The sequence below is a fragment of the Urocitellus parryii genome, chromosome 9 (assembly GCF_045843805.1).
Source record: "Urocitellus parryii isolate mUroPar1 chromosome 9, mUroPar1.hap1, whole genome shotgun sequence".
NCBI classification, from domain to species: Eukaryota; Metazoa; Chordata; class Mammalia; order Rodentia; family Sciuridae; genus Urocitellus; species Urocitellus parryii.
This window is the reverse complement of record NC_135539.1, coordinates 93,970,665-93,996,938: the sequence shown is the minus strand read 5'-3', so window position 1 is coordinate 93,996,938 and position 26,274 is coordinate 93,970,665. Positions and strand designations below refer to the sequence as shown.

Genomic DNA, 26,274 nt, shown 5'->3' with positions numbered 1-26,274 from the left:
GTTCTGAGGATGACCTCAGTCACTTCTAGGTAACTTCCATGACCTGAAATTGTCCCCTCCCAAATTCCAGTCTCCCCACGGACATGGCCCCTCTGGGTTCCCCACCTGGTCAATGACTCCACCCTCACCTCAATGTGGACTACTAGAAACCCAGAACCATCCTGGGCTCCTCCCTTACTCCAACAGCCAGCAGGACATCCAACCCAAGGACACCATTGCCCTAGCCCCCTGGGTCCCCCCTCGGTCCCTGCTCTCTGCCGCTTCCCTGTGTCATCTATCCTGGGGCTTTCAGCACACCTCCCCATCTAGCTTTCAGCCTCACCCTGCTTGACCCATTCTCCCCTTGGGGTCACAGTGTTTGTTCTAAAACTCAAACCCAATCTCAGAGCTCTTTGTTTAAATCCTTCCCAGGGCCTGTCCATCACAGGACTCCAGATCAAGCCCCTCGGGCTCCTCCCTGGCCTAACCCCTATCCATTCCATTCTTGTTTTTCTTAATTTATGTAGTTTTGACTGAAGTATGAGCCAGCCACATTGGGGTCCTCCTAAGCTGCACGCATCCTGTGGCCAGCTCCAGCACCAGTCTCCGGACAGATCTGAGCCTTGGGTTACTCTTCCCTCCGTCCTTCTTTCAATGAGCTCCTCAATATGGTATCCTCTATAGTGTCAGCTTCTGGGATCCCTGCCTGCATTCCTATAAAGCCTTTCTTGCTACAAACAGAATTATCAGTGTTCCTTGTGTGACCCTGTATCCCGACCACAGTGGAGTCCCCAGGCAGGGGTGGGCCAAGCCCCCTAACCTGTTGGGTCTCTGTATTCAGAACTGGCATATGGCTGGTGCTCAGTGGAATGAATTGGAACTGACACATTGTAGTTGGGTGGAGATCTTTATTTAGCAAGTAAGACTCATTTAAAATAATGAACACCTCTTTGTGTAAAAATGTGCCAAAATCTTTTTTTTAATTTACTCCTGGAGAGATTAAAACCATGTGTTTATAATATCAATTCATTTACTTACTTAATCCTTACCTTTTATGGATTTTTTTAACCTTCTATGGCAAAAGGGACCTATTATCACTATTCCCTTTAAATTAATGCCACGTCAGATAATAGGTGTACATGTTGTACAAGTAGATTATGTATAATGTGCTTATCTTTTGATACAGTAAGAATTATCAGGAGTATGTCAAGATGGGTAAAAGGGAGAGAAATTACCAAAGACCCCTCCCATGCCACACACATGTTAACGAGGTCTCTTTTTTGACATAGAGTCCAGCCAGCACATTTTTCCCTAACATATAAGCCAGAGCCTTTGCTGATGTCATTCATTTCTCAGGCCCTGTGTATCTGCAGAGCATTGGGCTCACCAAGCCTTTCTGTCTCTGAGGCTAGCAGGCAGGTAATGAAAAGATCCATTGGCCCCTAATTGGTTTGGTAATTCTGATGAGATTCGATCTTTTGACAGGGGATTGAAGGGTGAGCATCCAACATGAAGAATCTCTGAGTTCAGGGACAGTTTCTTCATGCTGAAAACTTTCACAAACAAATGAAGCTGAACCAGGTGAAATTGCTATTATGCAGCTGCTCTTGACCTACAAAAGTACTAACTGGATATCATTCATAAAAACATGAAAGAGCATTGACCACTGTTCCCTTTCCTTGGCAGGAAGATTGAGGCAAGGCTACAGGCTACAAAGAGCAGAGGATCACAGGATCTCAGCCAGATCCTGCAGAGTCAGGATACTGCAAACCAGAGATGAGGGCAGCATCTACTTTAGGGCCTCCGGTGGGACACTGGCTGGGGTAGGGTGGGGTAGAGTAGCATATTTTAGGAATATTTGAAAGTCATTAAGGATGAAGGATTTTTTTTTCTTATTTTTTTTCAATGTAAGAATGTAACATCCCAGACTGAAAACAACTTAGACTTCTAAACTAGATTGGGGTTCAGAGTGGGTTCTGCCATGTGGACAAGTCATTTTGTCTCTCTGCGCCTCAATTTCCCCATCTGTAAAATGGGGATAATAACCACTACCTCTGGTGGTTTTAAGAATGAAGAGTAATGTAGGTAGAGAGAGGGGAGCTTGTGCTTAGCACCCCATAGGTGTGCAGTCATTAGCATCCTTGTTATTTCTACCTAATGGTTTCATTTTCTTCCATCTGCAGAGGTCTGTTTTGAAACAGTGTCAACTCGTGCTCACCTCCTCTGACCCAGACATGTTAGTCCACCAGAACAAAGGACAGTAGCACATACTTCCTGATGGTCCCCGTGCCCTTCCGTGTTCACTAGTAAATCTGAGTCCATATCCATGCCATTTCTCAGCAGCTGCCTTTGCCTCCCCGTCTGTCTTGCCCATCTCAGACAATTTGAATCCATCAGCACCCTGTTGACAGATTTTCTTAAGTCACTGCTCTTGCATCCCTGTCCGGCTCAGAAGTCTGTGAGACCCCCAATTCCTGCAGGTTAGGAACAAACACTTGTTCAGGCATCCAGAGCCTTCCACAAACAGTCCCAGTCAGTCCTACCCCAGCATCCCCATTACTTCCCCATGTCCCCACTCCTGTCCCCTGCAGCATCTCCACTATCTTCATCCCAATGGGAAGAGGCTGGAGCTCAAGTCCCAGCTCCATAACCTTCACCTCTGCAAACCTATACAAGCCCTCAGCCCCCTTCTCCTCTGCCAAGTGGGGATGATGAATCTGCCCAGTACTGTGACCTCCTAAGGGCAGGGACTGAGCTCCTTAGTGTCAGTCCTGAATTTAGTCCTGAGTGAGCCTCCACAGAGGTTTTTGAGTGGCAACCCAGTCTCCACACACAAAAAGAGGGTCCAGCAAATGCTGTGCCCCTGGCTAGACTGTCATGGGATGGACAGCTTTGCCTCTCCACAATTCCCATAGGCCCTTCTCCCCTGGGTTTGGTGCCAGGAACACTGGATTGGCTGGTTAGCAGCTTGATAGATTTTGAATCTGTAGTTCTCACACTTTAGTGAACTTCATCATTCCTTGGGGTAAGGATGGAGCTTGTTTAGGAATGCAAATTTCTGAGCCACCTCTTAGACATTCAGGTGGGGCTCGGGCACCAGCATTTGTAGCAAATACCACAGGTGGTGATATGGGTGGTCTGAGTCTGAGGACGCCCTTGGTGTTGGTTAGTCTTTCAGATGTCCACCGGCCACCTGCTGTTTTCAAGGCACTGTGCCATGTTGGAGGCATGAAGCCGCAGGCTGGACCTCAGGTCAGAGTTGATGGCGGTTGTTAAGAGGAGGGGGAGGATGGGTGTGGCCAATATGAGAAATCAGCCTATGGCATTTGCTGGAAAATGGATGGAAATGGAGAACATCATGCCCAGTGAAATAAGCCAGTCTTGGAAAATCAAGGGTCGAATGTTTTGTCTCATATGTGGAAGCTAGAGCAGAGCAGTGATCAGAAGGAGGGGAGGGTCAGCTTTCACAAAGATATAAGGAAGATGAGTGGAGGAGAAGAAGGAGATTGAGAGGGAGAGAGGAGAGATGGGAATGGGGAGGAAATGTGGAATGATTTTTTTAAAACCATACTATGTGCATATATAAATATACCACAAGGAATTTCACCTTTACGTATAGTAGAAAGAACCAATTTTTAAAAAAAGATGAATGAAAGGAAGATCAGGAGAGGAAGAAGAATCGGGGGAGGGAAGAGGAGAGGGGAAAAGTGTTTTTTTTTTGTTGGAGGGACATGAACTGAAATTGAATTCCTTGCATGTGTGATTTTGTCAGGATGAACCCAACTACTATGCGTAAGGATAATACTCTAATCAAAAGAAAAGAAAGAAAATTATACCATGGACCCAGGCTTCATTCAGTCTTGGGTCTCAGGTGTAAGGATGTGGGTGGGAGCAAAGGCCACCTCTGAAAGCCACTAGGAGCCAGCAAGTTGGTCAGGGAAGGACCAGAAACCAGAGTTCAGAGAAAACTGACCACCAGGCAGCTTCCTCCAGGAACAGGAACCATGAACGTGAGAATGACCAACCAAGTACTGGCGGATTCCTCATATTTCCTGCTCCCTGGTCCAGCCCTGCTTTTAACAGGTCGTCTACACCTGGAGGCTGCAACTTGGGCAACAGAGGAACATACCATTGACATGACACAGCAGTGTGCTCAGTGCCCACCTGCGATGATGACCTTGAACAAGATGCTTAATTCCTGAGTCTGTCTGTCTCTCTCTTTCTGCAAAGTAATGGCCCCTAAAATATCCACTTCCCAATCCCCAAACATGTGACGATGTTATCGTAAGTGGTTGCACAAGTGATTAAGGGACTCTGATCTGGGATTATCCCAGTGCGCCCTCATAAGAGACAGGCAGGAAGATGAGGGTAGGTAGAAAGAATATCACTTCTCTGTGATGATGATGGGGTCACAAGCCAAAGAAATGAAGGGACCTCAAGAAGCTGGAGAGGGCCAGGCAATGGACTTTTCCTTGGGGCAACCAACCTTGAAGTCCCACTTCACTCTTCTGACCACCAGAACTGTATAAGAATAATTCATGTCGCTTTAAGCCACTAAGTTTGTGGCAACTTGTTATAGCACCCACAGGAGATTAGAATAGAGATGCAAAGAATGCAGCATTGGTGCCAAACTCAGAACCCAAGTACAGAAAGAGCTTGGTTCAAGTGCAACTCAGTAAAGGTAGCAATATTACCCACATTAGGTAAGTCTTAGATAAGGCAAAGGATGTGAGTACACCCCCATGTTTCTTGGTACCTTGTGGATGCCCAGTAGGTCCCTATCCTTCCCCTGAAGGTCTGGGTGGCTGGGGGAACCCCACCAAGGAGAAGTGTAGGAGACCTGCAGTGGCTTGTGCCCTCCCCACCCTTCAGGTCTCTGGGTCTGAGCTTCTGTCCTTTGGTAATCAGTGTGTGTGCTGGGGGGTCATTCCCTAGCCCTCCGACTCTCCTGAATTTGTTGTTGGTTTCTGTCTCCCCAATGGTACCTACTCTTACATATGACTCTAAAGCCCTTGGAATCTTTCCTGCATGAAGTTGGTGCTTTTCCAATTGCTATCTCTTGTCCTTGCAGGTGGCTGCTCTGTTGCTTCTTCATGGCACCGACTGCTTGTCATGTGACTTCTTTGTTTCCCCAAAGGCTCCACGACTGTGCTGGGCCCTTGGCAGCCCCATGCCACACCTTCCCCAAGGAGTCCACTGTCCTTTCTAGTTTGGAGACAACAATATATGGTCCAGGGTCTGAGCCAGGCATTGGCTGCTTCTGCCAGAGCTCTCAGAGGGTGGGCTGCTGCTGGGCCCCAGCCTGTGAGGAGCATGTGTGCCCCTTTATCTCCTAGCACCTTCTGAAGGCTGTTCCCTCTGGCCTCCAACAGGGACCTTCGTCTCAGCCTTCACTGTGCTGTGTGGGGCCCGCACTGACCTCCCAGACAGGCACGTGTGCTGCGTCTTCTGGCTGAACATCGCAGCGGCCCTCATCCAGATCCTCACAGCCATCGTCATGGTGGGCTGGATCATGAGCATCTTCTGGGGCATGGACATGGTCATCCTCGCCAGTGAGTAGCTGCTAGTGCCACGCCTTCTTGTGGGTCTGGAGCCTGGAGGGATGTGAGGGCTGAAGGAGCGGCTCAGGGACAGGAGGGACTTGGGAGGCCTTCTTGGCTGATCACAGTCCTGCTCACCTCCTAAGGACAGGTGCTCTGCAGCACTCACCCCTGTCCTCCTCACGACTTCCCATGGCCACTTGGCACAGGGGGCATTCCCCACCACACCTGGCCAGGACACCTGTAGGGAGCTGAGTAGGCAGAGTCTCCTCTCAGATGGCGGAGACCTGAATGTTGCTTGGTACCTTGTGGATGCCTGGTAGGCATCCTGCAGGCATTTGTCAAGAAACAACCCACACTCAAGTCTGTGTAGCCCTGGAAGTGGCCTGAGTGAGCTCAGCCCCTTCACTAACCCCATCCTACAGTTTCCAGAAAGAAGGACAAGGCCATTGCCCACAGGAAACCCTACACTGTGTTTCTTACTGCTAAGGCTATGTGATTCCTTCTCGGGTTAAACTGAGCTCTTTGTTCATTGATGGTAAAGCTTTTCTAGTCTCATTTGGATGGGGCTGACCTTCACCAATCTGATGCAAACATGATTCAGACACAAAACCATTTTGCCAAAGGGTATAAAGTTACAAACTCAAATTTACCAAAGATGACTTGATTACTATTTTTAAAATAACCAAGCAAAACCTAAATCAGACATCACCTGCTTTGAGCAGCTGCACACACTTCTCCCTTTGCCACTGTCCAAGTTCTCATGAAGCTGTAGCTCCTCAATAATCAGGACCCCATCTCTTCGGGCACTTTGCCCTACCCTACCCCAGCCTGACTCCATACTCCTCATTGGGTCCCACACCCAATGAAACCATTCATAGGTGGAATTGCCAGTGCCAAAGGCAAGCTGCCCTAGGTGAGGGCAGCAGAGGCAGACAGGGAAGCCCAGGGTTCAAGGAACCTAGAATGATCTAGAATAATCTAGAAAGATCCAAGTCAACAACCTGAGTTTGGGATCCTGTGAAAATCCAAGACCTGACACACACACAATGCCAGGGACAAGGCCAGTGACTAATCATGTCACCAGGCCAGAGAAGATGCAAGTACCTGAGCCTGAGTAATACCTGCAGAGCCAGTGTCTGAGTCAGACAGGCTGCCCACAACGGGTCCTCCAGGAGCACCGGTAAGGGGAGGAAGTGGGTTGGCTGGACTTAGGGCATCTCAGAATTAGAGCAAACCAGGCACATTCTGGGCAACCAGGGGCAGCCAGAAATGGGAAGAGGCACAGCAGGCCTGGCCAGCAGCTGAGTGTGGGCTGCCCTGGTGAAGGATAAACTGATAAGCAGTAAGAGAACTACTCCTTCCTGCTGCAAAGGGCCTTTCTGGGGCAGTGGCTGCTCCTGCAGGTTGGGCTCTGGGAGGTGGGCCTGGAAGAGTCAGTAGAGCGCAAGGCAGGCAGGTACCGCTCTCCAATGGAGACCTGCCCTGTGTCCAGGGGCCGCTTACATTTTGTAGGAGAGGTCAGAACATTACTGATTCAAAAGAACGGTTACCCACCTTCTGGTGAGTCCTCAAAGCTGCCTGACAATTTCTCAGAGGGAATTGGGGTACAGGCTCCTGACCTCGTTTCTAACTGGAACCTTGGAAGGCCATGAAGCCTGCCCTGGCTTCACACCTATGAACCCCTCTTACTGGTTCATCTGCTCATCAAACCAAGGGTCTGGCCAGGTGCTGGGACTTTCGTGTGTTAGTCAGCTTTGTGTCGCTATGACAAATACCTGACATAAATAAACTTATAAAGAGAAAAGTTTTATTTTGGCTCACAATTCTGGAATTTCAACGTTTTGGTCCATGGTCAGTTGACTCCATTGTTTTAGGGTCTGTGGTGAGGCAGCACCTCATGATGGAACAAAGCTGCTCAGCTCACAGCCAGGAGGCAAAGGAGAAAGAGGAAGTGACCACAGTCCCACAGTTCCCTTGAGACACACCCCCAGTAACCTAAGACCTCCCACCAGGTCCCACCTCATAAAATTTCTTCTACCTCCCAATAATGCTGCTGTGGGGACACATGGGCCTTTAGGGAACATTCCACACTTGCAGGATGAGCAGGTACATCTCTAACCCCAGTCTTTCCCCCTCCCTTCCCAGAACCCTAATCCCTTCCTGTGGATGAGAGTCAGCTCCTTAGACGTGTGGACGCTGGCTCTACGGAGCTGTCTTTGCATCAAACTCTGTAGGGAGCACATAAGAAAAATAGTCACACGGTAGCCTCGTGCCCACCGACCCTGCCTGACCACCAGTGTCACTCCCCCAGCTCAGCAGGCGATGGCTTTGCACTTTTTCCAAAAATCGCACCCGCCCTCCAAGGACACGTCTTGCCACCTGTGCGATGGGCAGAGATTGCTCTGAGCAACAGTGGAGTGTGTGTGTATCTCAGAGTCGCTTCTAGAAAGGAAAGGCCACAATCCACTTGTCTGTCCTAGTAGACAGTTGGATAAGGGGCTGTTCTTTCTGGTGTCACTCCAGGCCCTTCCTGTGAAAATGAAGGAAACGTTTCAGTTGTGACCACACAGGTTGACTTTTCACATGGCACCCTCCAGGGTATTATCGGCAAGAAAAACTCCTAATAATCCAAAATAAATGGGAAAACTGGGGGTGGGGGAGGGGGTTCTGAGGAATGATCAGTAGAGTAAATGAAGGGGATTGAGGAGGGTTGGGATAAGGGAAGAAAGGGGGACTGAATCCGACTGACCTTTCATACGATGTTTATGAGTACACCACAGTGAATCTTAAAATCAAGTCTATCCACCAGACACTAAAAAAAACCTGTAAGTAAATTGCAGAGAGATCAGTAAAAGTAGGGGGAGGAGATCGGGAGGGAGGAGGAGGGAACGGGAAGGTGCTGGGGACTGAATAAGAGCAGATTATAATCCGTGCTTTTGTGATTATGTCAAAATGAATCCGAATGTTATATATAACTAAAAAGAACCAAGAAAAAAAAAAGAGAAAAGCTCCTAAGAGGGAAATCAGAGAAATATAGACAAAAGTACAAGTGAGAGTCAAGAACTTACCAGCCTGCTGCCCTATTTGTATTCATCATAACATCAGTAATGGTCTGTCTTGGGTCACAGGTTAGTAGGTACTTGGTAGCTGTCTGGAGGGTTCCTTCTACAGCTGTACCCATGACAGATGTTGCTACTCCATCATGACACTGTCATCCCAGGGCTTCAGGCAGTTGATCCAAGATGTCTGCATGGTCATTGGCCATCTCTGAGCCTGGGTATTTTCCCAGAGCATTAGGTCTTATATATGTGGCTCCTGTCCATACAGAGGGCAAAACCACATGGCCCAAAGAGCAGGGTGGACACCAGAACAGTTCACCTCGGTATCTTTAGCTTGTCACAACCAAACCTGCCCTGCACCCATCACTCCTGAGATGCATCCAGAATTTATCTCAAGGCATGGGCTGGGGAGGAAAAGAGAATGAGGGCGGGAGGTGAGCAGAGGTGTGGCCTGGCTGGGATGTGGGGGCTGGGGAGGCACTGGACAGAGTGTCTTGGCAGAACTTCTGTGTCTCCCCTGCCATCCTAATGGGCCTACCGCTGGCCACAGTGACTAGTCACCATGACCAGTGAGCACCCCTTGTCAGAGGACTGGACTTCTAGGAAGTCACTGGAACAGCGCCTATTCTGCCTCCCGGGACCCTCCCTGGGTCCCCTCCCATTGTGTATTTCAGGCATCTCTGTGGCTTCTGTTTGTAGACTGTATTTTCTTTCTCTCTTCTTCCTCCTGCTGCCTCCCGTCTCTATGTTGCTGCAGTTTCTCAAGGTGAGTCTGCTGATGGGCACATGGACCTGGGGCTGCCCGGGGGCCCTCTCCTCTCTGGGACCACCACTCTTGCCCACAGACACCCCACTCTCCCAGTTGGTCAGCGGTCTTTTATTTTTAACTTTATATTTTGGAAAAATATAGATGAAGCTCACACCAGCTTCAAGCAGTCACTGCCACCCTGTTTCATCCATTACTCCCACCGTCTCCACACCCCCACCAGCACTGGATCATCAGCACCTAAGGTTAATGAGTAATCTGCTAGATGAAGAGGGAAAAACCCAGTTAAGTCCATGGACGCTCCTTCTCAGACTAAGATAATTAGTGGATGGGGATAATGGCTCAGCAAATCCACTCAGATAATTTCAGCTCTGTAATTTCACCCAAACATATTAGCAATGATTCCTTAACATCAACAGTGTTTGTATTTTCCCAAAGGTGGCTGAGGATGTAGCCCAGTGGTAGAGCGCTGACCTAGCACACACCACACAGATACACGAACACATGGGTTGAACATCCTCATGACCGTTGTTTCCTTCCAGGTACTGCCTTCCTCCTTTCTTCCTGCCTCCTCTCCACCTGTGCCACAGGACCAACACTTGCTCACTCACTTGCCTGGACTTTTCCCCAAGGCTCTGCATTTTGCCATCCCACCAGGGCAATCTGGTGGAGCCATTTTTATGCAGCTGCTTCTGGACTATGAATTCAGGAGCACATCAATAGCCTTCCAACCTGCACCCTAAACACCCCTTCTCATCTATTGCACAGTTCTTGATTCATCCTTTCATTTTCTAATTAAAAGCCAATGCCCTTGGGAAGTCAAGTCCTGACATAGCAGTCATTTATACCATAGTATGAATTAACTCTCGCGAGAATATTCTGGTCTACAGACATCTCCTAGAGAATTCTTAAAGGCCAAGGGAGCCTAACCATCTCTCTCTTCTGCTTCTTCCTCACAGGGTACAAGGAGCAGGGCATCCCACAGCAGCTGTGAGCCTGCAGGACCCACCAAGGAAGTCCCGGGGCCCTGCAAGGGCTGCACCAGGCAGCTTGTGGCACAAGGACCTTTACATGTTCTTTTCTGCCGTTTCCTGGATTCGGGGTGGAAAAGGGGGTATTTTTAGAAATATTATTTATTTTGAAATCGCATCTGCTTTTCTCAGCAGGCTCTGAGGGCTGCCAGCCCCTCCTCCTGCCCGGGAAAGCATGGTAGGCTCAGGCACGTGGAGCACTGGGGAGTGGGGCAGAGATGGGCATGTCGACAGAGAGGCTGGGATGCTCCTGCAGGCTCACCTTCACCTGGCAGTGCCCACCGCCCACTGCAAGGGTACTCCAGAGCTGCAGGGCTGGACTGCAGTGGTCCCTGTCCAGGTGATTGGGGCTTGCTAAGGGGGCGGGACTGTGGAGGACACTTCCTCTGGGTCCCCATTCCTGCCTCAAATATCTGGTGCCCCTAGTGTTTACTCTGTGGTCTCCTGGGGGCAGCTCCAGGGTGCAATTGAGGATGGCCAGTTGCCAGTCCAGTGTGGAAAGTTCCACTATGCTCACAGCTGGCATTGGGGAGAGCATGGGTCCCCATGGGTCTGACCACAAACTCAGTCTCCTTGCCGCTGATATGTAATGGCAGAGTGTGTTTGGTCCATTATTTCCCTGGGTGGGAGGGCAGTGGCTCTGTCCCTGGGGTGAAATTGCTGGAATTGCCAGGCTGAGGTGTGAGTGGGCACGAACTGGCTGCTTTCCTCATGATGCTTAATACCATTTCTGGTCTACAGTCCTTTTTTTTCTGAAATCCTTGAAGCCAGATGTGTCTCTGAATCAGGAAATTTTGGATTTGAGAAAGATGGTATGATCTATTTTCTGCATATTTCCTAACACCCTGGCAGAGTCTGGAACAGCCCACCCACCATCCAGCACATGAGTATTTCTGCAGAGAAACATGTGAATAGTCAGATTAATTGGGATCAATAAAAAATGTAAATAGTGTTGCCTATTCAGGTCAGACTAGATAAGTCCTGGAAGAAAGACTACCGCTAGATAGGTGGCTTTTGGAGTTTCAGAATTTCAAAGCAATTTAAGGAGGTGGTGGACCTCCATCTGAAAAACCCGACTTGCACACAGATGCATTGGAGGTGAGATTGTTGGTGCTGCACAGGGACCACAAGGCTCCTTTAAGCCACTTCTCTGAAATTGATGGCTGCAGATTAGATTTTAGTGGAACCAGGAATCAAGAGAAGGCGTGCCCACTGCTGCCAATCAAGTGCCAGTCTGAAATTAAGAGAAAGGAGATCCAGGGGCTGGGGTTGTGGCTCGGTGATAGAGAGCTTGCCTAGCACGTGTGAGGCCCTGGGTTCGATCCTCAGCACCACATAAAGATAAAATAAATAAAGGTATTGTGTCCATCTACAACTAAAAAGATGCTTAAAAAAAAAAAAAGAAAGAGAAAGGAGATCCAAAATGGATATATCTAACACAGGAAGTGATAACACATGGGAACTGGCCCCAGCGCTCAGGTTCCAGACCCCTCTGGGCTTTGAACTGTTGGATGTGTCCCTGTTTAAGGGACTTTTCTGATCTATCAGAGGCTCTGTCAAAACCCTGTCAGGGCTAGAGCAGGAACCTGGCTACAATGCGGGATGTGGGCTCTAGGGAAGTGGCGCCCACTGCTCTGGGGATCCCATTCCACCTACCCCTACTAGTGGGCTATCTAATTACAGTTCTGCTGGGGAGCAGACTTTGAGATTCCCCACAAACTGAACTGTCCCCTGACCTCTGTGAGGCATGGGGTCCTGTCCTGCCACTTACTCCTGGCCCCTACTCTGAGGCAAGTTCTCTGCTCCTACTCTGTCCTTCCCACGGTCTGCCCCTCAGTTTTCATGAGCCTCTTTCCTTTCATTGACGCCTGGGGCTGGGCTGCACTTTCTGAGCACCACGCAGTGTCTCAACGTCTTCCTGGGCCCCCTTCCTCCTGACCTCAACCCCAACTTTGATTGCTTTTTCTCCTATTTGGAACCCTCTAGACTTCAGTCATGGGATCAGATTTGGTTCCACCCAAATAACCAGAGGCCTGCAGCCCGCCGCTCTCCAGGAAGGTGCATCAGAGAACGGGGACACCCCTCAAATGAGAGGAAACAGCATCAGCAGAGGTCCCAGCCACCCCCTCCCACAACCCACCAACCCACAGCCCTTCATCCCCAACAGTCCCCCAAAATTGCCTAACGCTCCCTGAGTGCTGACAAGTCTTGGGAGGGGGCTGCCCCCACAAGTGAGAGAGCAGGAGCTTATTTTCCTGGCTGGGGCTGGGGGTGGCTACTGAAGAAGTAGAGGAGAGGTAGCAATTTGTGTTGGGTGTTTAGTGACACGATCCAGACGCGGGTGGGGTATTCTTGAGTGGCAGGTGTCACCGTGTGTGGGATGGCTTAATACAGGGGTTTGTGAGCTTGGCAGGCCACCTCCTCCCCACCCCGCACCGTCCTCTCATCTGAGGGCTGTGTCTCTGCATTTGGGAACACATCAGGCCAGAAGGAAGCAGCCACTCTCCAGGTAAAGGATGTGTGGGAGAAGGCAGGGGCCCCCATCTCCTGAACAGCGAATCTGTGAGGGTGGCCATGTGGGTGGGAACAGCTCAGAATAGAGGTCTTCTGAATTAGACCATGGTCATAGCATTATCAGGAGATAAGGACAGCGGCCAGTTTACTCCAAATCATCCAAAATGGCCATTTGGATGGTCAGAGTTCATTGATTAAGCAAAATGGAAAGAAGGGTCCTTGTGCCAATGTGTGCTTGACTGACACACAGCCCTTTGGTGACACAAACTGGAGCTTTGCCTGGATGGTATGGTACAAGGCTGATGGTTCAGGAGTGGCAAGACACGTTTCAGAGTTCAGCAGGATGCTCCCTGGCTGGAGGGTGTGGGGCAAGAGTCACAGGCTTGTAAATGAGACCCTCCAAGGACCTAGTTGTGACACTGTGATCAGGGTGGCCATTTCCCTTTGGCCAGAGTGGGACCCTGGAGCAAGAGTGAGGCACCTGGCACCCTGGGTATGTCCCAAGGATAGTAGCAACTGTCAGGCCAGGACAGCCAGGACCCCATGGGTACAACAGAAGCAGTACAGTACCCCTGTACTGGTCTTGGCACCCCTGGGGCCTGCTGTGCTGCTGGGCCCCAGCCCCAGCCCCAGCCCCAGCCCGACAAGCCGCTGGCCTTTCCTTGGCCAAGTCTCTTTGAAGGAACAGAAGGAAGGGACCTGCAGCATGGTTTCTCTCCCAGACCCCCTTGCCCAGCTCCAGTGAACAGCCTCCACATGAGGGACCCTCACCCGGCATTTTTATCTCCTGTCACCCTTCACAGAAGCCTGGGAGGGGAGATCCTTGTGCTGAGTTTTCAAATATCAAAGTGAGGCCTCAAGAGAGTAAGTTCCATGTCCCCAGATGTATGGCTCATGTGGCAGAGGTAGGGAGTGGCCAGGTCTGGCTCCTCCTACAACCAGAGCCAAAGAACTCCTGGCAGGGGGCCTGGGAAGGGCCCCCTCAGAAGTATAAGGCGTTAACAAATAGAAAGTAACCTTCCGGGAAGAAACCCCGGGGCCTCCAACCTGTCCCACGTGCTGCCTGTTCTCACCATTTTGAGTAGCCTCCAAGCCCACACTCCCTTGCTGGGGTCAGGTCCAGAGGGATGTCCCTTATGGAAAGATAAGATGACGGTGGCCAGGGAGAGAGCGAGAGCTGGTATTGGGAGTTATCTGACCCTAACTCAAAAGACCACTCCTTTCCCATCTGGGGGGTTCCAGCCTTTCAGATACATGATGGAGAGTCGGGGTAAATTCAGCCTCGTGCAGGATGCTGTGGGCTGAGGAGCCCTGGGGAGAACTCCCAGGGAATCTACAGAACTACAGTCTCCCCGGGAAGGAAAAGGGACCTAGATGTCCAAATCAACCACACCCCAAACACGGAGCCCAAGGCCAGCACACAGCAGGGCGGAAACCCCAGGACCAGGGCCAGGGCCCTCCAGAGCCCTGAAGTTCCTGATGGGGAAGGTACCGCTGAATGACAATGAGCCTCCTGCACCAGCTTGGCCTTTGAAAACACCAACCTAAAACCCCACTCTCAAACTTTTCCTTTAGCTAACCCCTTCCCTGGGGTGAGTTTGCGGGGGTTCGCTTCAGTTTGGTCTGGACACAGAGTCCGGCCTCCTCAGGGGCCCATCCTGGCTCCCAGGCCCCCGCTCAGGTTTTCATACTCTGAGTCTGTTTTTTTACTGTGTTTAGTGATATTGGCAGAGAAAGCTTGGAACGTTGTGTAAACGGCTTGGAGATGGATGCTTGAGACGTACATTCTGCACTTAGTGGCTGGAGACATTATTTACAGTTATTATTAGTCCCTCTTTCTGGCACTGTGTGGAGGGCTCCCCTCAGAGGGACAGGAGCTGGGGAGCCTTTGAAAGCCCCCCTCCCCCACCAGCCCAGTTCTCCGTGGCTTTGCCTGTGGTTGGGGGCCTCAGGCTTGGGAACAGTTAGAAGTTGTGGCTGCCAGCCTGCTGTCCACCTCCCCACCCCTGGACAGAAGTGGGCCTGGGGCTGAAGCAACATGCCACCTGGCTCCCTAGGGCTCAGTAGAAGCCATTTGCTGGCCTCAGGGAGTCCACCATGGGCCACCTTGGCTCTCAGTCAGCAAGCACTCTGGGAGATCCTGCTGGGACAAAAGATACCCTCACCTCCACATGCCCGTGACCCCAGCCCCCACAGGGGACAGCAGGGTGTAGGGGACATCTTGTTCAAGGAACAGACTGCCTCTTCTCCTTCCAGAGCTCTCTTAAGCGCAGGCTGTAGGGGATGAGGAGGTCATCTTGCCAAGGAAAACTGACAGTGGTCCTGTTGGATCGGCGAGGTTCTGAAATAACAATTTAATAAAAAGGTCAACCTGAGTAGGTGCGTGAGAGGCTCAGGGCTGTGGTTTTTCCTGAGCTTTCTCCCCAATGAATTCTTGGAGCTCCTGAATGTTCATGGGGTTACAGAGGTGGGGAGTGCTCATGCTCAGAGCATAACCCACCCCAATTCTCAGGACATGCAGAGACTGGATGAATCCCAACCAGAGTGAAGCCAAATGCCCCCCCCCCCCCCGGTGCGGGGGAGCTCTGGCCCCAGCACGGTTAGGGCTGCCCACCTTGCTCCATGGGCTTCATGCCACAATTGAACCATCCATAGGCTGGGAACCAAGTGGGTCCTGGGAAGCCATCATTTTTCCTATTTCTGTCAAAGCAAAGGGCTCTGAGGGCCCAGCCCCACAGGGGCTCTCGCAAGGCCTCGCCTTCTGACTCAAAGTACTGGCAGTCCTAGAGTGGAGAGAGCCACAACTCATTGGCAGAACAGAAACACTGTTCTGAAATTCCACAGTCCCCTCTCCCAATGCTGTCAGAGGGCAGAGAGACCCAACTTGTAAGTGTGTCCTGAGTTTCTGGTACAAGTCAAAGTCCCTTGATTCAGATTTAGCTGGGAAACCTGGGTCCCCAAATCTCTCCATGTTCTTCTGCCTGGATTTGCCAAAATGCCAACTAGTTGGGCTGGTCTGGACTCCACATTCCACCACCTGCCCTGTTCAGAAGGGCAGAGGTATGGACACACATGGGGCACACACACCCACACTCCAGCCCCTGGACTATGGGTGAAGCAGGGCAGGGTCTGCCTGGGGACCTAGAATAAGACTTATCTCCACTGGCCCCCTACCCTGTTCCAGGGTGATCTCTGGCTGATGGTTCCGTACACCCTCACCATGCACAACCTTTACACACAGGCATACATTGTTTTCTTTCTCTCCAGGGCCTCTGACCTGTGGATCTCTTCTTTTTGGGGCCCAGGGGCTCAGCACCAACCCCCACTCCACCAATCCTGCCTGTGTTTGTCCTCCACATCCCTTGCTTGGCCTTCTGAGGGAGGGATGGTGGGGGGGCCTGGCCAGAGAAGAGTGTCCTCTTTCTGAGGTTCCCCTGAAGACGCAGATAATTTTCTCTTCTGAGACCCCTCTCTGTTCCTACAACACACCCACCTGCCCCAGCATAGGATCCAGAGAGGAAAGAAGGAAGACGCATATTTCAAGCAGGGAGAAGGGGTGATGGGGGCTCTGTGGGCACCTGTGTGACTGGCCCTTGTCATGGGCTCTTAAGCCATGCTGTTGAACATGGCACCATTTTTAAAAACAACCCATGTGAAAATAAGACCAATGCTTCTGTGTGTATCTGCTGAACATATGTATGGATGAGTGTTGTGTTGTGAACTGCAGTCTTTTAATACCGGACTCTGTTTGGGTCTCTCTTCTTTTTGTTAATTTAATTGCTGTACATTTTTGTCACCCTCAGACAAATTCACTCTGATCTCCTGGAGCTTTCTTATCCCACTTCCACCCAGACCCCCAGGGAGCATTCCCAGCCCATTCCAAAGACTGGAACCTTTCTTGTAAGAAAGATTCTAATGTTGGGGACCTGGGGAAGCTTCCAGCCTGGGGCCCAGCCTGCCTGCGGTTTAGCTTGCTCAGCACCCTGGGGCCTGAGACCTGCGGCTGTCTATCAGGGGTCTCCACAGCGCCCTCTAGACGCCAAAGAGGGTTCCAGTTTCTCCAGCCTTCCGCCACCTTTGAACTCCTTTACTCAAACAGCATTGCTGTCGGTGTAACAAAAAAAATCCCATGTAGACAATAAAACCCGTGTACATATCTCCATGTACATATTTATACATACACATGTGTTCCTATTATAAATATATAAAGCATGGCATCTCCTTGGCATTCCATTTTTGTGTTGTTGTTTTTTTAATCCTTGGAAATATGGCTTTGGGAATCTTTTCTCCCTTTCCCTCTTTTCTATGTAATAAACATTCACGTGACCTTTTTGGAGCTTCCTCAATTCTCTGTGTCCTCCCATTCTCATCATCAGATGGGGCTCTGATACCTGCAAAGCATCTCTCTCTCTCTCTCTCTCTCTCTCTCTCCAACCTTTCCATTTGGCTTCCTTTCCATTATGAAGGCTGTGCTGCCCTCTTTCAGGTCATTTTCCCCACTTTCCCTTTCCTGGTACAAGTCACTCCTCAAACCACCACATCTTTGGGCGTCTGATTCCTTTGCAACCAGGAACACGGACAATGGATTGAGCGTCAGGACCTAGACTGGGTGTAGGACCGGCATCCATTCCCTTTCATGCTTGTTGGACTGGCCGAAGAGGGAAATGTGTTTGATCTACATACTTGATAATGTCTTTTCTGGATCGGGGTGAGTAAGAGTGGTTAGGAGAACTTACAACGAGCTGTTCCACCCTAGCCAGGGCCTGGTAGAACCGTGGAGGGAACTGCAGGATGTTGTGCACAGCCTGGCTGATACCTTCATTAATAATTCAGTGAAGACCTAGAGGACTTATTAAATTTGTGGATGAGGGGAAATGAATATCCAAGATGAACAAATCAGAATCCTAAAAGCTCTTGACAGGCAGAGGCAATCTAACAAGATGAAATCTAATCCCATTAAATGAAAGAGTTCTGCTTGGAATCAGCCACACTCTACGCCTGCCTTCATACCTAGGGAGTAGCTGACAGGCAGCTTGGCGTTCATCAGCATCGTGATGGGGCTGAAAAACAGATCATCTGGATTTCGATGCATGAGCAGCAGCAGGCTGGGGCCCAGAATGAGACCACATCTGTGGTGTTGCCCGCAGCACCAGTGCCATGGTGGAGGTGAGTGCTTGCACAGCAAGTGGCCCGCTGTCATCCCTGCTCCTCAGACCCCAAGGGAAAGGCCCTGGCCCTTTCCAGCTCCTCAGAATTCCTCCAGTCAGCCCAGAACCCTGGGGACCTGCTGTCCTGGTCCATTTTTTTCCCCCCCAGGGAGATGCCACATGCTGCTGCTGCTGCTGCTGCTGCTGCTGCTGCTGCTTCCAAAAAATGAATCAGTTTCAAAACAAAATCTTTAGTGAGACTTCAAGCTCAACAGCAATGGTCCCTTCAAGGCTCCAGAAATGGCATCTAGGCATCAGGTTAGCTTTAGTCACTGCAAAGACAAGACCCAAAATCCAAGGAGGCATAATGAGCCCAGGCACTCTCAGGGTACCCAGACACTCTGGGGAGCACTTCCTGACTGTGCACATCTTTCACATGCTGCGTGTGATCAGCCAAGGATGCTCCTGGCCAGAGAAGTCTGTCTGCACAGTCATTCAGCTGCAGAGGCACTGACCAGAAGGCATGATGGGAGATGAAGCAAGCAGCACCCTCTAGCCCAAACCCCTCAAGTCACTAAGGTCCCTTCTCCTCTCCCAGCCCCAGTCCTCATATCCTTAGGAAGGGTGACATGGGTTGAGCCATCAGGGACCTCTTTCTTGGGGTGTTAATAAAGGCCCCATAATGGGAGCTCTTCTCAGACCTAGAGAGAAGAGACCTTGACAAACACAAAGGTATCTGCTTCCCAGAGTTCTCTGCACCCCCTGACCCCAGGCTCTGGAGAGGTTTGGGCTGCATAGGTTGAATTATGTCCCTCTTCTCAAATCCATTTGTTACAGTTCTAACCCTCAGCACCTCAGAATATGTCTGTATCTGAGACGAGATCTCCAAAGAGGGTAGGAGGTTATTAGCATGACCCTATTTCAGTCTCAGTGGCGTCCTTATGAGACAGGAAGAATCACAGATACACTGTAATGCCAGATTCGTGGGACCCCAATAGACCTCCAGGAGCCGAATCCGATACAATCACACAAGAGTCTTTATTGCAAGCTCGAGCCTGGACTCACAACCGATTCCAAAGCAGCAGTCCCAGGGAGTGAGTCCTTTGTTCAGTGAGATTTTATAGGGTTTTGGGGATACTCTATGTGTCACAACATCACACAACAAATCACTTCACACCGCAGGAAAATCAAACAACTCTTAACATTGATTAGCACATTCAGTGGTAGAAACAAGTTGGGTAGGGGTGATTGGTTAGTACAAGAGGGGGATTCCTTTGAACTGATTGGTTTAAGCCGTGAGGGGTGTACGTGCTAAACTACATGGTTTCCCAACATGTTATCAACTGCCATTAACTACTGGGGGGGGGTCATCTGGCATCCCAGGTATTTTCCCTGTCTCATGTTGATTGGAGGTTGCTAGGGGGTTGCTATGGGTCCCCACCTAGCCTGACTGAGTCAGGGACACCAGGTGCCACAGATCTCTCCTGTTATTTACAGACAAACAACTCAGCAGGATGGGTATATGCCTAGGAGTGCTCTGTGGGTTTTTCCCAGGACAAGGGTCATGCCCCCTTCCTTAGGACAGGCCTTAGGTAGAAGCTGATTTCTCAAAAATGGAGTCACATCAGTTTCTCAACACAGAGAGGGAAGACTGCATGAGGACAGAGTGAGAAGGTGGACATGAATACAGTGACACAAATCAGGAATTACTGAGATGGTCACTTGGCCGGAAATAGGAGGAGAAAGAGGGACCATCAAGGAAACAGGAGACAGAGCAATGGCAGGCCACCTGAGTGGGGCAGCACTCTCATGGCTCAGGGGCAAATCCTCGGGTCTGGGATGCCTCTGGTACTTCTGGTGTCCACCCAGCTCCCTGTGGCTGAGGCACAGCTATTCAACTGCTCCTGGGGCCACAGTGTCCTTGGGATAAACCTGGAGACCTAATCGGCCCGGAGAGGCATCGTATCTTGCCAGGGTGTGGCCGCCCTGTGAATAGCCTGTTGTGTTAGTGCCTCTTTTGCTCACTGGACACTGAGTTTTGAGTCCCCCAAAGAGTTGCTCAATCAGAAGGAGGAGGAGGAAGGAGGAGGCTGTGCTCAGAGCAGAAGCCTGCAGCTGCCTCCCAGTCAGAGGGGTGGGTATTTATATTTTTCATCAAAAATAGAAATGCTAAAAAACAAAAAAAAACTCTACAAGGCAGAGAAACGTCTAAAACTAGGCATATCAGCAGCAGAGGAAATAAGCTTCCTCTAAGAGCTGTCCCCATCCTCTGAGGTTCCAGGCCAGGAGGAGAGCCCAGAAGTCAGGGGACAGAGAGTTTACCTCTGCGGTTGTGTATTTTAGTCAGCTTTTGGCTGTTGTGACTCAAAGACCTGACCAGAGGAGGAAAAGTTTATTTGGGGAAATCACAGTTTCAGAGGTCTCAGTCCATAGACAGCAGGCTCCATTTTCCAGGGCTCCAGGTGAGGCAAAACATCATGGCGGAAGAGTGTGGCAGAGGGAAGCAGCTCACATGATGACCAGGAAGCAGAGAGAGACCCCTCTGGCCAGATACAAATATATACCCCAAGGCCACGCCCCCAATGGCCCACCTCCTCCAGCCACGCCCCACCTGCCACCAGTTACCACTCAGTTAATCCCACAAGGGGTTAAGTCACTGATTAGTTTAAGGCTCTCACAACCTAATCTGAACCCTCTGAACTCTCTCGCATTGTCTCACTGTGAGTTTTGGGGACACCTCACATACACACCATAACAAATTGCTTCTGATATTGCTTGAAACACATCCAGAGTCCTTGGGAAAAGTGGAGGTGGTGACGCATGGGTTGTATTACAATTAACTCAGTGTGGCGCTTTGAGCATGCTGTCCTCCAACACGTTAATACCCCTGCAGTCCTCACCTGCTATCTTCTGCCTGGAGACAGCCCTCCACACCTTACTTCCCAGTCCTACCCTACGCCTCAGGTCCAGCTGGGGAACCGCCTCCAGCGGAGTGACACATGGCTTGTCTTGTTCCCTCTGCTCTCCACTCTCATTTCCCAGAGGCTAGTTCCTCCTCCACTCACACCGGAGAAAGAATGGGTCTGTGATCCCAGCCAGGACACGAGTGTGACCCGCTCACAGAGCTAGCCCGGAAGGATCAGGGTCTTCCCTGAGGTCTCTTTAACTGGGGTCACGTGAAAGACTCCTTGGACCTGAAGATGTCGTTGGTGAATCTGAAGCTCCTGGTGGCCAAGGATCCCACCTCACAGAGAAAGATGCCAACAGGCAGAGAAGGACAGAAAGGAAAGATGGAGGGAGAATGTCTCACTCTGTTTTCCCCTAGGCCAGGGATAGCTCTACCCAACTACAGGAGCTGACACTAAAGGAGTGTTTCCTTTTTGCCTTCTTCCCTTCCTCTTTCCTTCCCTCCCTCCCTCTCTCTTTCTTTCCATAAACTCATTGTTTCTCTCATTAATAACAGTAAGAAAACATTCTAGTTAAGTATTTGCTCCCCAAAGCCTCCCCTGTCTAATTGTCTTAACTGTTTCTCTTCCCACCTAAAGACAATAGCCTCCATCTATTGAGCTTCTATAATGGGCCAGACCTGAACCAAGGATGTTAGTCAGTTTTCCCATTACTATAACAAAAACTTGAGATAAATCAACTTAAAAAGAGGAAAGGTTTGTTTTAGCTCACAGTTTCCAAGGTTTCAGTCTCTGGTCAGTTGGCCTCATTGCTTTGGGGCCTATGGAAAGTCAGCATACCATGGTTGAAGCAGGTGGTAGAGGAAGCTACTTACCTCATGGCAGGAATGAAAGAGGAAGAAAAAGGGTCTGGGGTCCCAATCTCCTTTAAGGTCATGCCCCCCAATAAACTAACTTCCTCTAATTAGGCCCCACTTCGTAAAGGTTCTACCACCATTGGGCTGGGTAACAAAACTTCAACACATGAGCCTTTGGAGACATTCCAGATTCAGATGATGGCACCATGTCTTTACAACACACACACACACACACACACACACACACACACACACACCTGGGCACATGCATATTTGTTTTCTACACTTGGCAAGTGATGAATAGGGCATTTCTATATTACCAGTTTTCATCTTCTCCAACACCTCCCCCATCTTCCCACTTTACCCATCCCCTCCTGCCTCAAATGACAATAGTGGAGAACATTATTTAGAAGAAAAAGGTATGGATGTATTTATGCACAAAATTCCAATTAAACTCTTTTTTTTTTTGGTTGGGGGGGAGGTACCAGAGATTGAACTCAGGGGCACTTGACCACTGAGCCACATCCCCAGCCATATTTTGCATCTGATTTAGAGACAGGGCCTCACTGAATTACTTAGTGCCTCACTTTTGCTGAGGCTGGCTTTGAGCTCATGATCCTCCTGCCTCAGCCTCCTGAGGCGCTGGGATTATAGGTGCGCACCACCACGCCCAGCTTAAACTCTTTTTAATATAAACAAGTTCTCATAAATATTAACATACATGTGCAGACCCTCTTCCTGTCAACCTGGGGTGTAGACATGTCCCCTACTGTGGGTACGGTTGCTCTCTCAAAGTGGCACCCTCTTAGAGTACACTGGGAATCACTAGCTGGTTAATGAGGAGCCAGTGAAGGATTAGACACTGATGGAGTCTTAGTACCTAGGTCTAAGCATCTCCTGTCTGAGCCCTCCTGAAAGCTGAGTCCAGAGATTAAAGTTCAAAAATCTTTGGGAATTCTCTGAGAGCATCCTGCCAGTCATTCCTGCTAAATTCTCCACAAAGCAGGGGCTATGGCCCAAGTGGCTTTACAGAAAGGGTTGGGTTTCTCAAATATGAAATTCCTCCCTATATCCCCAGTTTCTGTGATGTTTTTATTTTCCTCTTGCCATGCAAGGCCCTGTGCCAGGTAATTTAATTTCATGGAAAATGTAGAATTAAAAGTAGCAAATTGTGGGCTGTGGCTGTGGCTTAGTGGTAGAGCGCTTGCCTACCACATATGAGGCACTGGATTCGATTCTCAGCAGTGCATATAAATAAATAAAATAAAGGTCCATTGACAACTAAAAAATTTTAAAAAGTAGCAAACTGCTAATTGATATGAAGCACACCTGCATATTAGCCCCTTCCCCCACCTCCCACCTTCTACCTAAAATGGAAAATGCTTTATGCAAAGAGTCCTCTGTACCTAATGTTAAAGCAGCATTTGTTTTCCTTGGCTTCCTGCCCATTTGGAGTGTTGGTTATTTAGCCATACAAATAAGCACTACCTAGGGGCTCTGAGAATTTCATTTGGACCTGAAAGAAGTTCGACAGAAAGAGAGCAAACATTTGCAAGAATATGAAAAGTCAAGACTTAGGAAAGGGTGGTGACATCTTGGTAGTTTGACAAAGATTTCCAAAGTGTCTTGCAATTTTAGTAAAGTATCTAACTTAACAGGCTTTGCTCTCTCTTCACTGTGAGACAAAGAGGCATGATCTAATGTGGCCATAAATTTTACACAAATTGGCATGAGTTGGGCTTATGTGAATTAATTTCTACATATGATACAAAGTTTGAGGTAAGATCTATTCTATTTTATATATGGAAATTTGTTGTTCCAGCATCATTTGTTGTAAAGATGTTCCTCCCTCCCCTGAATTACTCTTTATCTTTGTTGAAAACCAATTTAATTATATGTATGAACCAGAACTCTTTTTTAAAAATTCTTTCCCTCTTATGTTTCACTGATTTATGTGTCTATCCTTGTATCAGTGCCACACAGTTTCCATTACTGTCACTTTATATAGTAAGTCATGAAATCAGGTAGTATGATTTCTTCAACTTTGTTCTTTTCCAAAATTGTTTTGGCTGTTCTTTCAAATGACACTCAATTAGATAGATTTTGAAAATTGACATTTTATATTAGTCAGTTTTAGATAACTATAACAAAATACCTAAGACACTCAACTTATTAAAGGGAAAAGGTTTATTTTGGCTTATAGTTTTGGAAGTTTCAGTCCATGGTCAATTGGCCCTATGCTTGGAGCTTGAGATGAATCAATACATCATGGTGGGAATGCATGGAGGGCCAAATCCACTCACCTCATGGCCAAGAAGCAAAAAAAGTGAGAGAGGGGCCAGGGTCCCACAATCCCCTCCAAGGGCACAGCCCCAAAGACCTAAGGATCTCCCAATAGGCCCCACCTCAAAAGAACCCCTTTCTCCCAATAGCACCACTCTGGAGACCAAGAATTTAACACATGAGTCTTTGGGAGACATTGAACATCCATGTCATAGAAACATTGAGTCTTCTCCTTCACAAGCATAGTTTCCACCCCATGTATTTAGTCACTCAACTTCTTTCATCAACCTATTGTAGTTTTCAGCAGGCAGATCCTGCCTGCATTTTGTTAGATTTATATCTAAGTATTTTATGTTTTTTAATGTAATTGTACTATGAGTGATATTGTTTTAAAAATATGATATACATTTGTTCATTGCTATTATATAGAAATGTAATTGATTTTTTATATTTACCATGTGTCCTGCAACCTTGTTAAATTATTTGTTAGTTTTAGTTACTTTTTTGTAAGTTTTTAAAATTTTCTAAATAAACCATAATATCATCTGCAAATAGATGACATTTAGTATTTCCCTTTACAATATATGTTTTTAACTTTTTTCTTGCCTTATTGTAATGGATAGCACTTCCAGTACAATGCTGAATAAGAGTAGCAAGAGATAACACTTTGTCTTGTCCCCATTCTTAGCAGGAAAACCTTTAGTATTTTACCATTAAGAATGTTAGCTGCATCCTAGATGAGTGGATAAAAAAATATGGCACATACATATATTGGAATATTACTCAGTAATAAAAGAGAATAAAATCATGGCATTTGCAGGTAAATGGATGGAGCTGGAGAAGATAATGCTAAGTGAAGTTAGCTAGACCCAAAAAGCCAAATGCCAAATATTTTCTCTGATATAAGGAGACTGATTCATAGTGGGATAGGGAGAGGGAGTATGGGAGGAATAGACAACTCTAGATAGGGCATAGAGGTTGGAGGGGAAGGGAGGGGGCATGGGGTAATTAATGATGGTGGAATGTGATGATCATTATTATCCAAAGTACATGTATAAAGATATGAATTGCTGTGAATATACTTTGTATACAACCAGAAATATAAAAAATTGTGCTCTATATGTGTAATAAGAATTGTAATGCATTCTGCTGTCATATATAAATTAAAAAAGAAAGAAAAAAAAGAATAGCTGCAGGTTTATTATTATTTGCAAAAATTCTTATCATGTTAGGGAACTTCCTTCTAGTTCTGGTTTATGGCATTGTTATGAATAAACTGATGTTGAAATTCTTAAGTGTTTTTTTCATTTTTACTTATTTATTTTTAAAATTTTTAAATTGATTTTTTTAAAATATGTTTTTTATTTATTAATGTGATCATGACTTTTCTTTATTGTCTATTGATATTCTTTATTAAATTAGATAGACTCGGTCATCATATCTTCCTCTACTGCTTTATGAGTAGTTTCTTTTTTTCCTTAGGACATATTTATATAAATTTTTTAAATAAAATATTTATAATGATTATTTTAAAGTTTTGCCTCTTAAATTCAACCCTCTCACAGTACTTTCTAAGAATCGGTTGACTTTCCTTTTTCTTTCTACTTCTAATAACATTTTGTTGAAAAATTTACACTTTAGGTAATATACAATAGGTTATTTTTAATGTTGGTTTCTTCCAGACATTTGGTTAGGTTTTGCTTCTTTAAAGTTAACCTTCTCTCTTTTAATTGATGGTTAGAAAGCTGACCTTTCTCTCATAAATTTTTAATGAAAATTACAGTCATAAGACTATATATTAACAGTGTAAAAATAATGGTGATGTGTTATGAGCACAGCTTGAAATCCAATTGTCCACATAGGATCCAATGTCCTTTTATAGTGGTGATATTAGTTCAAATGGCTGGGGACCTGGGCACTGCAGCAGGGAGCTTGGGACCTCTGTGGCCTGTTTCCAGCCTGGCCCTCCCCAGTGGCAATGGTAGCAATGGTACCCAATGCCCCCATCTTCCTGCAGATGTCTTCAGGCAGGAAGTAGATATGCCTGGAGCCCACAGCTCTTGGTTTGGGGCAAGCTCCAGCCTTTGTTGAAGAAAGAAGTGAATGTCAATCTCCTCCCGAGAGGCTCCAGCTGCACTTGGAACTTGACTGAGTTGGAGAGTAGATGGGTGTGAAAAGGACTGTGGAGG

General features: G+C 48.1%; 1 protein-coding gene across 1 annotated transcript in view; it reads left to right on the top strand.

Moving 5' to 3' along the window:
* Positions 1-11,802, top strand: part of Stum (stum, mechanosensory transduction mediator homolog) — a 65,022-nt gene extending 53,220 nt beyond the window's left edge. Inside the window, exons 2-3 of the mRNA XM_026405768.2 lie at positions 5,352-5,531; positions 10,307-11,802. Of these exons, the coding sequence (XP_026261553.1) occupies positions 5,352-5,531; positions 10,307-10,341 (215 nt within the window). The 3' untranslated portion in view covers positions 10,342-11,802. The remainder of the gene's footprint in view (positions 1-5,351; positions 5,532-10,306) is intronic.
* The last annotated feature ends 14,472 nt before the right edge of the window (positions 11,803-26,274 follow it).